This window comes from Carya illinoinensis, chromosome 7, assembly GCF_018687715.1.
Source record: "Carya illinoinensis cultivar Pawnee chromosome 7, C.illinoinensisPawnee_v1, whole genome shotgun sequence".
Taxonomy (NCBI): domain Eukaryota; kingdom Viridiplantae; phylum Streptophyta; class Magnoliopsida; order Fagales; family Juglandaceae; genus Carya; species Carya illinoinensis.
In genome coordinates this window covers 9,760,033-9,772,493 of record NC_056758.1, presented here as the reverse complement: position 1 = coordinate 9,772,493, position 12,461 = coordinate 9,760,033, and the positions used below count along the sequence as shown (strand labels likewise).

The window sequence follows — 12,461 nt, the reverse complement described above, 5'->3', positions numbered from 1 at the left end:
ATTTAATTTTATGTTGGATTTAATTTTTGGTGTATTTGGTTTCTCCTTTGTTTTTGGATTTCATGGGTTAATGTGTTTGGCTTAGGGAGAGTCCGTTTATATGAGTTTTATGCTTGCACTTTGTTTGATTCTGGTGCTTCACAGTCATTTGTATCTTCCACGTTTGCGTGGATGTGTAATTTGGTCACGGAACCTTTGCCGAAGTCATTGGTAGTGGCTTTACCCGATGGTGAAATGGTGTGGTGTTCCAAGGTTGCGTTGGGATGCCCGTTAAATTTTGATGGAAGGTTCTTGGATGCTGATTTGGTTGGTGTTTAAGCTGTTTGGTTTTGATATCATTCTCGGGATAGATTGGCTATACCGATTTTCTGCGAGTATTAATTGCAGAAGTCGGGTAATTACCTTTCAACTTCTAGATGGTGATTGTTTGGAATTTGCGGGGAGTAAGTTAAAAGAAAAGCCAGTAATTATATCGGCAATGCAAGCAAGAAGAGAGATTGCATAGGGAACGGATGCATTCTTAGTCCAGATGGTGTCCAAGCCGTCTGAGAAGAAGTCTTTGGTAGACATTTCAGTTGTGGAAGAATTCCTCGATGTGTTTGTGGATGACTTGCCTGGACTACCCCCTGTTCGAGAAATGGAGTTTGTTATAGATTTGGAACCTGGAGCGGCTCCTGTACATAAAGCTCCTTATCGCATGGCACCGGCTGAATTAAAAGAGTTGAAGACTCAGTTGCAAGAGTTGGTAGATAAGAGATTTATTCAGCCTAATACTTTGTCGTGGGGTGCGCCAGTGCTGTTTGTTAGAAAGAAAGATGGAACCCTCCGTATGTGCATCGATTATCGGGAATTAAATAAGGTGACCATAAAAAATAAATATCCTCTCCCGTGGATAGATGATTTATTTGATCAGCTTCAAGGAGCAACTGTGTTCTCGAAGATTGATTTGAGGTCGGGATACTACCAGCTGAGGATCAGAGACAAGGATGTGCCCAAAACTGCTTTCAGGTCGAGATATGGGCATTATGAATTTCAGGTGATGCCGTTTGGATTAGCCAATGCCCCTGCTGCTTTCATGGATTTAATGAATCGAGTATTTCGACCTTATCTGGATTCCTTTGTGGTAGTATTCATTGATGATATTCTGATTTATTCCCGAGATGTTGAAAAGCATGTGTATCATCTTCGTTTGGTACTTGGGAAATTGAGAGAACACCAGTTGTACGCCAAGCTCAGCAAGTGTGAATTCTGGTTGGAGGAAGTCAGATTTCTTGAGCATGTGATTTCCCGAGACGGAGTGGCTGTTGATCCTAGTAAGGTGGAAGCCATTTTGTCATGACAGCGTTCGACTACAGTTGGTGAGATCTGGAGTTTCTTGGGACTTGCCGGATACTACTGAAGATTTGTGGAGGGATTTGCTCGCCTATCCGGACCTCTCACAGCTTTGACTCAGAAGAATGCAGAATTTGTTTGGTCAGATAAGTGTCAAAGAAGCTTCCAAGAATTGAAGCGCAGGTTGACGACGGCACCAGTGTTAGCGCTTCCAGAACCGCATAAGCCATTCGTAGTCTTCAGCGATGCATCTAAATTCGGTTTGGGTTGTGTCCTTATGCAGGAAGGACGGGTTGTTGCCTATGCATCTCGTCAGCTAAAGGACCATGAGAAGAATTATCCGACGCACGATTTGGAATTGGCTGCGATTGTTTTTGCTCTTAAGATCTGGCGGCACTTTTTGTATGGGGAAGCTTGTGAAGTATACACCGATCACAAGAGCTTGAAGCACTTGTTTTCCCAGAAAAATCTGAACATGAGGCAGAGGCGATCGCTAGAGCTAATCAGTGACTACTAGTATGAGATCAAGTACCATCCGGGGAAGGCTAATATAGTTGCAGATGCTTTGAGCCGAAAATCGCACTTGGAAGAGCCGTTAGAATTGGATTCTTTGCTTTGTGGGATGAGAAGACTCCTTATTGAAAGTTCACAGCAAGAAGAGATTTTATCTTCAGTTCTTGACATTCGGGTAACTGATTTTGAGGAATTGAAGACTCTTCAAAAGAATGATTCAAAGCTGCTGAATATCAGGAAAAGAGTCAGAAAATCTCAAGGGCTGTTGCACTATAGTATGGATAAAGATGGAATATTTCGGTTCCGAGATCGCAGAGTGGTCCCCAAAGATTCAGAATTCAAGGAGCGGATCATGGCAGAAGCTCATGCGGCCCCTTATTCAGTTCATCCCTGCAGTACGAAGATGTACTGGGACTTGAAGAAAAATTATTGGTGGGATGGAATGAAGAGGGATATTGCCTTGTATGTTGAAAAATGCCACACATGCCGTTAAGTGAAGGCTGAGCATCAAAGACCTGCAGGTATGCTCCAACCCCTCCCTATTCCTGAGTAGAAATGGGATGACATCACGATGGACTTTGTAGTGGGCTTGCCGAGGACGCCTAGTGGGAAAAATTCTGTTTGGGTGCTTGTTGTCCGGTTAACGAAGAGTGCTCATTTCTTGCCTGTTAATAACACCAATTCCTTGGGTAAGTTGACACGCTTGTATGTGAAAGAAATAGTGCAGCTGCATGGCATACCAAAGAGTATAGTGTCGGATCGAGACCCAAGGTTCACGTCCTAGTTCTGGAAGAGTTTGTAGGTAGCTTTGGGTATTAAGTTGAAGTTCAGTACTGCTTATCACCCACAGACAGACGGCCAATCAGAGCGCACCATTCAGACCCTTGAAGACATGTTGCGAGCATGTGTCATGGAATTTCAAGGGAGTTGGGAAAACCATTTGCCGCTCATAGAGTTTGCATATAATAATAGCTTCCATGCGACCATTCAGATGGCTCCCTATGAAGCTCTTTATGGGAGGAAGTGCAGATCGCCCTTGTGTTGGGATGAAGTAGGGGAGAGTAAGGTTATTGGACCTGAAATAATTCAAGAGATGCAAAACCAAGTTCAGATTATCAGGGATAAAATGGCGGCAGCTCAGAGTCGCCAGAAAAGCTACGCTGATACTAGGAGGAGAAAGTTATCTTTTGAAGAAGGTGATTGGGTTTATCTCAAAGTCTCTCCCATGAGAGGAGTTAAGCGTTTTGGTAAAAAGAGGAAATTGGATCCGAGGTATGTCGGCCTTTTTCAGATTCTGGAGAAGGTAGGGTCCGTCGCCTATAGAGTTGCTTTGCCAGAGTATTTTGGGGATATTCATGATGTCTTCCACATATCGTCCTTGAAGAAGAGCTTTGGACAATAAGAGCCACACTTTGTCGATTAAGAGAGTATTCAGTTGCAACCGGATCTCACTTATGAGCTTGTTCCGTCGCAGATCATGGATTGGAAGGAGCAACAGTTGAGGTCCAAGACGATACCTTTGGTTAAGGTGGCATGGGGAGATCCGTTAGCTCAAGACTTCTCTTGGGAGCGAGTAGCGGACATGAGGGAACAATACCCATACTTGTTTGAGTAAAGACGGTACGTTTCTTAATCTTGGTCATAGGTGGTTTATGTATTTTTATGTGGCTTGTTTTAAGTTGGTGGTTGATCTTGCAAATTTCGAGGACGGAATTTGTTTTAAGGGGGGGAGGATGTGACGACCCACTTTTACGTGTATTTTCACTGAAGGGTTGTTTTTAATTTAATTAATATATTGGTGTATTTATTTTAAATTAATGTATTTTAATTGGTTTTTATTTATTTGATGCGATGTTTATTTTATTTAGTCATTTTACGGTTTTTAATGTCCTTTTCGGCGGATCTGTTTTGGTTTCCGGAGTGAGGATTGGATCTCATTTCTTCCCTCCATCTTTTCTTTTTCATTTTTCTCATTTTTCTCTTTTCTTTTTTTTTTCTTTTTTCTTTTTTCTTTTTCTCTTCCTTTTCCCCTCCCCTCCCGCGCGATAACCCCCCGTCCATCTCTCTCTCTCTCTCTCTCTCTCTCTCTCTTTCTCTCTCTCTCTCTCTCTCTCTCTCTCTCTCTCTCTCTCTCTCTCTCTCTCTCTCTCTCTCCCTCACGTCGTTTTGGCCAACCTCCCGGAACCACCGCCGTCGGCCACCGTGCGGCACACCACCCCCACCAAAATCTTCCCTTCCCTCCGGTGAACCACCCCACAAAATTCCACCACCAACAGAGCCGCCGTTTAGCCGGAAATCCACCTTCAAGCCAAGCGGTTTTTGCTCCTATCTGTTGCCGTCGCTCCACCTCCGGCCACCACCTCTTCACCACTTCATCACCGACTCCTTGCCGACCTAACCCACCCATTTCCGGCCTCTAACAGTCACCGGAACAGCTCCCACGAGCTAGTTTCCATTTTGGGCATTTCGGCCCTTCCTCCGCCGTTTCCGCCGCCACCCACGGCCAAACTTCACTTCCACTAGCTTCATAAACATCCTTAGACCATTCCCTATCAATCCCGAGCCTTGGTTTGTCCCCGTTCAAAAGTGGGTATTTTACAACCCACAGCCGCAGTGAAATTTCACTATTATGTTGCTTTCCTTCCGCCGTTTGCAACGCCGCATGTTTTCTAAAAATACCATATAGTGCTGTAAGTATTTCTTTTTGCACATTTATTGCTTTTACACACACTTAACACTCGTCGTTAGGATGATGATGCTTGATGTCATCATCCGGACGTCTCGATTTCCCAGTGTCCGTGCATGGGGATTTGGGGGCGTCACATGTTTTGTGTTCCAAGACTTTCTCCCGACATATTTTTTTTTTATTTTTAATTTTTTACTTAGTAATTAAAAAATTATTTTTTTAATGATATTGTGATTTTTTATTTTAAAAAAATTAAAGTTATTAAAAAAATGCAGAAAAAAAAACACAAGATGAATTTCAGTAATCGGAATCCAAAATCGGTAACTGTAGTGCCATCCTATAAAATATGTTTTAATGTTTTTACAGATTACCTGCCACAAGGATGGTTTTCTCGATATTTTTACCCTAAGAACCACTTTTAAATCTCACAAAACTCTAGATAAAAATTTAGGAATTTTCCCCAATGTAAAGTATATGAAAAGGAGAAAATATAAAGCACCAACGAAAATCTAGTTGAATAAATAATTTTGCTAAGATTTAAAGATGTTATAATATTATCATACTTATTATAGAATATATTCATAATATTTTAGTATATGTTTGGTAGTATGACTTTATTCTCTTCAATATTTAATTTATTGTGTAGATCAATCAATAAAAATTAATATAATTGATTTATTGTATTTTAATTTTTTTTTCTAGTCTCATCCACCTACAAATAAGGACATATGTTGTGTATTCAATAACAACCGAGAATAATAAAAATGTAGCTCTCAAATTTTCTCTCCGTCATCCTGTCCCCTCCATGTCATTTTCTATTGTATTTTATTTTATTTTCTACATTGTATCATAGCCTTGGGCTTAAGCTCGATTTCTTTGTGGACTATTTCTTTCAATATCCTTTCGCTAATTTTATCTCTCACAAAATTTTCTTCTCCATCTCCTTTTTCTATTTAATTTTTATTTTCTACAAGACCAAAGTCATCGTTACTACATTTGATTTTGGCACGGTTTTTTACATGCTAGTTATATCTATTTCTTGAGAGTTGCTACGCATCCGCAACTGTGCGGATGCACACTGCACACACTTTGTATTTTTTATTTCTTTTAATTGTTAGACTCCTCTCTCTCATCTACATCTCTCTCTTCTTAAGCTTTTTCTCTCTCTTCGACCCCTCTCTCTCCTCAAGCTCTCTCTCTCATCAAGTTTTTTCTCTCTCTTCGACCTCTCTCTCTCCTCAAGCTCTCTCTCTTCGACCTCTCTCTCCTGAAGATCTCTCTCATCAGCTCTCTCTCTCATCAAACTTTCTCTCTCAGCAAATCCCTCTCTCTCTATGCGACCTCTCTCTCTCCTCAAGATTTTTCTCTCTCTTCGACCTCTCTCTCTCTCCTCATGGTTTGGAGATGATAAGCACGACGAGGACGAGGGGGAGAGGGGGAGAGTGCACAGAACGACGATCGGGAGAGAGGGGGGATACGATCAGTAGAGAGGAGGCGACGAGCTCGAGCCCTAATTCTGTATCTAAAAGTCAAATGTGAAAATCCAAAGGGAGGGAATCGAAAAGCTAAGGAGATTTTCGTCATTAAGCCACTGCCACGTATGGTGTGCATGGGCTGATCCCAAACAGGGGCTGCTCCCAATAATATTTCCTATTTCTTAATCTAATTTTTTCTCATTTCATACCACCAATCGGTTGTACAAGTTATCGTTGGCATTTTCTGTTCATGATAAGTCTCATATCTAAAGTATTATTTGGTGTTCTTTTTTGTTCATCTCACATTCTCCAGAGGCTTCCTACGCACTTAATGAATCATCATCTGTAATAACTCTCATATTTAATGTGCTATTTGATATTCTTTTACATTCCCCACATGTTTTTTAAAAGTTTCATATGTACTTAACGAATCGTCATTTGTGATAAGCTTCATATTCAACGTGTTATTTAGTGTTTTATTATGTTCACCACATGTTCTTGAAAGACTTTCTACGCACTTAACAGATCATCATTCGTAATAAGTCTCATATTCAATATGTTATTTGGTCGTCTTTTTCATTCATCACATGCTTTCCAAAGGCTCCTATGCACTTAACGGATTATTATTCGTGATAAGTTTCATATTTAATATGCTATTTAGTGTTATTTTTCATTCACCATACGTTTTTTAGAGGCTTTCTATACACTTAATAGATAGCTGTCCACTTTTTCACCATCAATCTTGTACATCGGTTTGTTTATGCCCACCATCCACTTGCGCCACTTGCCATAGAGACACCTTTTGTCGGGTCATCAATCAAATCCCTAAGTCTTATCCACCAAACCGTCAATGTGATCTTATTTACAAACTCAAGATAATGTCTTCATTATCACCCTAAGTTTGTGGGAAATGTTAAAATATTACCATATTTATTTTCTAACATATTTAGTCTTTTATGTAAATTAATCAATATCAATTAGTATCATTGATTTATTGTATTTTCATTCTCTCTTTAGCCTCATTTACTTATAAATAGGGACATGTGTTATGTATTCAATAACAATTGAAAATAATAAAGATACTAACTCTCAAATTCTCTCTCCCTCATTCTCTCTTCTCTGTCTCATTTTCTATTGCACCTTATTTTATTTTCTACAAAACATAACCCCACAACTAATGATAAAAGAGAAGTAATAAAATCATCGGATCCCTTGTGATTGTCATTTTCCTTCATCCATATTATTTATGTATAATTCAACCATCATAGTTATTACATTATCAAATCAGTGTGTAGAGCACATCATTTATATCACTTAAATGATAAGATTTGATTTATAAAATTCAAATTCTTAATATTTCTCTTTCAAATTAAATTATGTCACGTAAGCATTATATTAGATATGTTATTCATAACGGCTTATAAATAGAATTCCTCGTATAAGTTATAGAGAAATGATAGTTGCAGTTGTGAGTACACAAAAATCTCGCAATCACTTTAAAAAAAGTAGATAAATACAAGACCCATATGAAAAAAAATTAATTTTTTAATAGTAGATCTTACTTCTTTTCAAAGCGACTGCACGGTACTTGCGCACTCTACAACTATATGTAGCATTACTCTAACTTATAGAAAACTAATTAATGTATGCTCCAAACTATGCGTAGAATAGGAGCCAGAGCCAATAATTAACGTGCTTAAGTGATATTTTAACCTTTTGACATAGCTAATACTAGAAAAAACATGCAATCCTATAAGAATTAAGGGCATAACTCAATTTTTAAGAGCCTTATTTTTTAAAGCTTATTTATATATTCTTATGCCCTAAATATAAACACTTTTCAATTTCATTTCCAAACATTATTGAAATATAAACAATTTTCAATTTCAAATATTCAACTTTTTCATTTAATAATTACCTAATAATTACAACTTTCCCAAACTTCCAAATAAAACACAAAAAATAATACAAAATTTTTAAATTTCAAAATAAAAATAATGTTAAAAAATTATATTATAAAAATATTTTAAGTTTATAATATTTTTATTCAATTTTTTCAATCTCATTTTTCAAAATCCAATAAAACATCTTAATTCAAACTATTTTACTACTATTTACAGAATTCTCATCTCATCTCAACACCCAAACATGCCTTGAGGATGATGTGAGATTAGTTATGGTAATACAATAATAACAAGGGTTTATTGAAGAATCAGGTTTCAACATATAGAAGTTTTGAAGTCTTTTGCACTTCTGGAGTTTAATTATTGTAAGCATCTCATGTTCTCAATTCTAGACTGTAAAGTGAATCAACACCTGGGACATACTGATAATGCAATGAGTCAGGGCACCTTTAGCTGAAATGGGTCATAAGGGCCCGTTTGAATAGTGAAAGTATCTCATCTTATCTTATCTCATCATTACAATTTTTTCAAATTTTCACTTAAAATATAATAAATAATTCAACTTTTTCAAATTTCAAAACAATCATAATATTAAAAAATAATATTTTAATAATAGTTTATTCAAATTTCATCTCAACTCATCTCATCTCAACTCACTATTCAAACGACATCTAAATGTTTGAGTCTATATACTGATTTGTAACTAGCAGTACTCTATGATTTAAATACTGACATGGAGAAACTAAGGAGAATCGTTTTGCAGTTACCTTAGTCATGTCCATAAAGTGATGAAGATGAGAATATGAAGTTGAGTTCGGACAATTTTGTCTATATTGTTATTATTCTTGTTTAAATTTCATTTTAAGTTGGATTTGCTAACTATTTTGCAAAACATGCAGGAATTATTGACTAATGAAGTTGAAAAATATAGATGAAGTTGGTTTCAACTCTATTGTATGATTATGACATATGATCCCTCATAAATAAAACTTGTAGAGGCTATACCAATACAAATTCATTAACAAAGGAAGAAAAAAAAATTACAAAAAGGCGTTACCTATCTACAGAATGTGGAGGAAAGCATTGAAATGGGAGAAACTTTGTAGTCAGGGATTAGTAGACTTCAACATTCCATTGCTCTGCCTTCTTCAACTTCTTTTTGTAGTCCAACCAATCAATGCCTGAAAACATTTTCAAAAAATTCTCAAAACTTCATTAACCAAACATGGAGTAGTAAAGATCTAATGAAAGCGATCTGCTGCTTAGTTCTTACCATCTCTAGCGGCCAAAGACAGCATAATGTCATCAATTCCCTTTTCCATCCCCTTGAGTCCACACATATAGACAAAGGTGTTATCCTTCTTCAGTAATTCCCATAGCTCTTCTGCATACTGAGCCATTCGTGTTTGAATATACATCTTCTCTCCTTTCTCATTTGTCTGCTCTCTGCTCACAGCAAAGTCTAGCCTAAAGTTTTCTGGGGCCTTCTCCTTCATTTTCTCAAATTCCTGTCTCATGGAATTTGGAGAATTCTCAGTCTAAGTACCTTCCATGTAAAAAGGATCAAAGTTTTTGATGGGTGAAGAAACTCTGAATCTGTCTCACCTCCTTGTAAAGCAGTGAGCTGCTTGTGGGGACACCCAAGAAGAGCCATGCCAAACCATTGAACTGGATGAGATTTCGAAAAGCTCATTCAGTATCAGCAGAAATCATAAACAAAAATTTCACAGCTACAGCTATTTTATCAAGTGTTTCAAATGTTTATGATGGTTTCAGAGCAGCTTGAGACACAGAAGAAGTTTCTCATGGATACTGGACCTTTTATAAGTACAATTGATTAGGTGCATCAATAACGTTTGGCAAGAATCAACATTTTATATGAGTTGAACTCAATATCTGTTCAATGAATAAAAGTAAGTAACCAAATTCAAATATTTTTTAATTAACAAGTGCATAATTCAAACAAATGAATAAAATAATAAAAATTATTATTTATATTAACATTGAGCTTCCCAAGACTCTAATTTTTCTTCTCTCTCTTATATATATACATATTCAATTTAGAAGGCAATCATCCACCATTATTCTTCAATTATGGCCATGAGACCTGACACTGTTTTAAGACCTTCAATTGGGTTACTTTCTTCATCACATGGTTCATGCCAGTGTTTCAAGTCAAAAAGTGTTCACTAATAAAAGAAATATTTCATTCCATCAACCTTGTAGTCATCATGCTTCTCAAAGAACATTTTCCACAAAAATGAGCGGAAAGGAGCAATTCCAGTACCAGTTGCAAGCTGCAACAAATGAATCCATTAATATTACCAATACATGGAAATCAATTAACTGGAGAGCCATAATCAATATAGGTAGAATGCACAAAATCTCTCAAAACTGTACATGCTAAAGATGAAGAAACTGGATATACCATGATGATGGTGGCATTGGGGTCTTTTGGCATAAGCATTTCTTTCCCAACTGGTCCTGTAATCTTTACATCAGCTCCAGGTTTTAAGTCACCTGAAATACATCTAACATTTAAATCTACTTGGGGAACCATTGCTAAGGCATCTTCCATTATGTGATGATGTTACTGCCTTATCGGTTACTACAAACAGTTTCTCATAATTTTAGAAATGTGGAGAAAGACTGAAGTAATTTCAGGGAACTACAGACTAATCCTTACACAAGAAATTTGAGCAGACTCCTTTAACAATTTCTCCTTTATCATTAGTGTAAACAAGCCGTTTGACACACAGAGAAACCTGAATGAAAGGTTAAAAAAAAAAAAAAAATCAGACAACCGAATGTTTTTTTGTAAACCAAAAGAAAAGAAAAGGTAATTAATGTAATATACATAATACAAACATGACAAAACCCAAAACAAATTAGAAAAGAGATTGTAAAATTAGACACTTTTACTGTCAGATAAAAGATTAATCAATGTAAATTAAGAGCATACAGTTTTGGAGTCTCCAAAGTCGCCAAGGGCACTACTGGCAATGGAGTATAGTCTCAACTTGTGAGGCTTTCCATTCTTGTCAATACCATCTGCAATTACCCCAATTGATTGCCCTTCTCTGTAGGGAACCTCCCCTAAGCCAAGAAAACCAATAGTTTAGCTCAGCAAGATGGATTATTTCTATATCAACCACAGGTCAAATTAATCAATCAAAGATCAGTATATTAAAGATGTTCTTCTTAGATTCCTAATGTATACTGCATATTGAAGAGTTAAAAACAAAGTCACCTTTAAATGTTGATGGAGAATAAGAAAGCAAAGGAGCTCATACCCTCAGTGCTGAAGACCATGTGCCAAGTTTCTCCAGGAGCATCATCCGCAGTAATCTTAGTGTTAAGGAGGCATCTCCCAACGTAAGGTTCCTTAGGCTTATACTTGTTTACAACCACACCTTCCTCCATTTTCTTGGATTCCTTCTCAACCTTTTTAGCAGGAGCCTCTGTGGTGACCTGCGCTCTGACAGAAACCACTCTTCCTCCAACAGAAACATCCCTATAGTGCAGAGGAACCTGCAAAAACCAAATTACCAGATCATAAACTCCAAGCCAAAACGATCAACAGTACCAAAACTATGTAAATTCTACAGTAATAATGCTGATACTTGCCTTCTTGAAGGAGATTCTTTCTGGTGAGATAATACTGGTTCTTGAGGGAAGAGATGCAGACTTGGAGGATGGAAATGAGACCGTAGAAGTTACTGCAGTAGCCATGGTTACGATGCAGATGGAGATAGAGCAAGAGATGGAAAATATGATGGTTTTATAAGAAGCATAAAAAAGAATTGTAGGATCTTTTATATTTCTTGTTGTTTTCGGGACTGGATTATAAGATTGGGTGGAGGATATTAGAGGGCGAATGAGTGGCTGGTGGGAGGATAAGTGTACTGTGCAATGTAGGAATCTCACACCTTACCCCTCCCGACCATTTCCGCCTCTACTAACTTCACTCATCCTTGAATTAAAATTTCAAAGGACGTTGATGGGCACACATGCACATCTGGCCGTGATAATCAATCAAATGGATTTAAATTTAAAATTAGTTTACTTGATTTGTATAAAGAATAATTTGCATTTCACACCATTTACGTCAGATAATTTAATTTAAAAGATTAATTTTAAATTTTAATTTTTACAAATCAAATTATATAATGTGGATAATACATAGTGTAAAAGCCTTCAAATAATACTAATGTACCCAGTACACTGTACACCCTTATTCCATTTCATTCTAAATTCTAACAGTTCCGATTAATTTTGGTTGTCCAGACTGAAACTTGCATTCCGCAATATTTTAATAACGATTCTATAATTTTTTTGAATTTGGATGACATTTTTGTCCATTTATAATCTTGATAGCATTGATGTAATGTTAAATCTAAAATATATTTATATCATTTAATTTTTTTTATAACTTTAAATATATCCCTGCATTCTTTTTTCATTTTTTTAAAAAATCTTATTATTTTTAATAATTTTTTCACTTTTTTATTATTATTTTTGTCTCAACTCAAGTTTGTAATTGTTTTAATA

At 36.7% G+C, this 12,461-nt stretch overlaps 1 protein-coding gene across 1 annotated transcript; it reads right to left on the bottom strand.

The window, feature by feature from the left end:
- Positions 1-8,828: 8,828 nt before the first annotated feature.
- On the bottom strand, positions 8,829-11,730 carry LOC122317401 (ferredoxin--NADP reductase, leaf-type isozyme, chloroplastic). Its single transcript, XM_043134482.1, has 9 exons — positions 11,538-11,730; positions 11,204-11,441; positions 10,873-11,006; positions 10,597-10,675; positions 10,339-10,430; positions 10,130-10,207; positions 9,516-9,578; positions 9,184-9,418; positions 8,829-9,091 (listed from the first exon to the last, which is right to left on the bottom strand). Exons 1-9 carry the CDS (start codon positions 11,640-11,642, stop codon positions 9,024-9,026), a joined length of 1,092 nt encoding a protein of 363 aa, XP_042990416.1. The 5' UTR covers positions 11,643-11,730; the 3' UTR covers positions 8,829-9,023.
- Between the last annotated feature and the right edge of the window lie 731 nt (positions 11,731-12,461).

Bases quoted from the DNA above. Each gene is read 5' to 3' on its own strand.
- LOC122317401 (XM_043134482.1), bottom strand. From the start codon at position 11,642: ATGGCTACTGCAGTAACTTCTACGGTCTCATTTCCATCCTCCAAGTCT. The intron at 11,442-11,537 runs GCAAGTATCAGC...TGGTTTTTGCAG, and splicing joins AAAGAATCTCCTTCAAGAAG to GTTCCTCTGCACTATAGGGA. The intron at 10,431-10,596 runs GTAAGGATTAGT...GATGTATTTCAG, and splicing joins AGTCTGCTCAAATTTCTTGT to GTGACTTAAAACCTGGAGCT.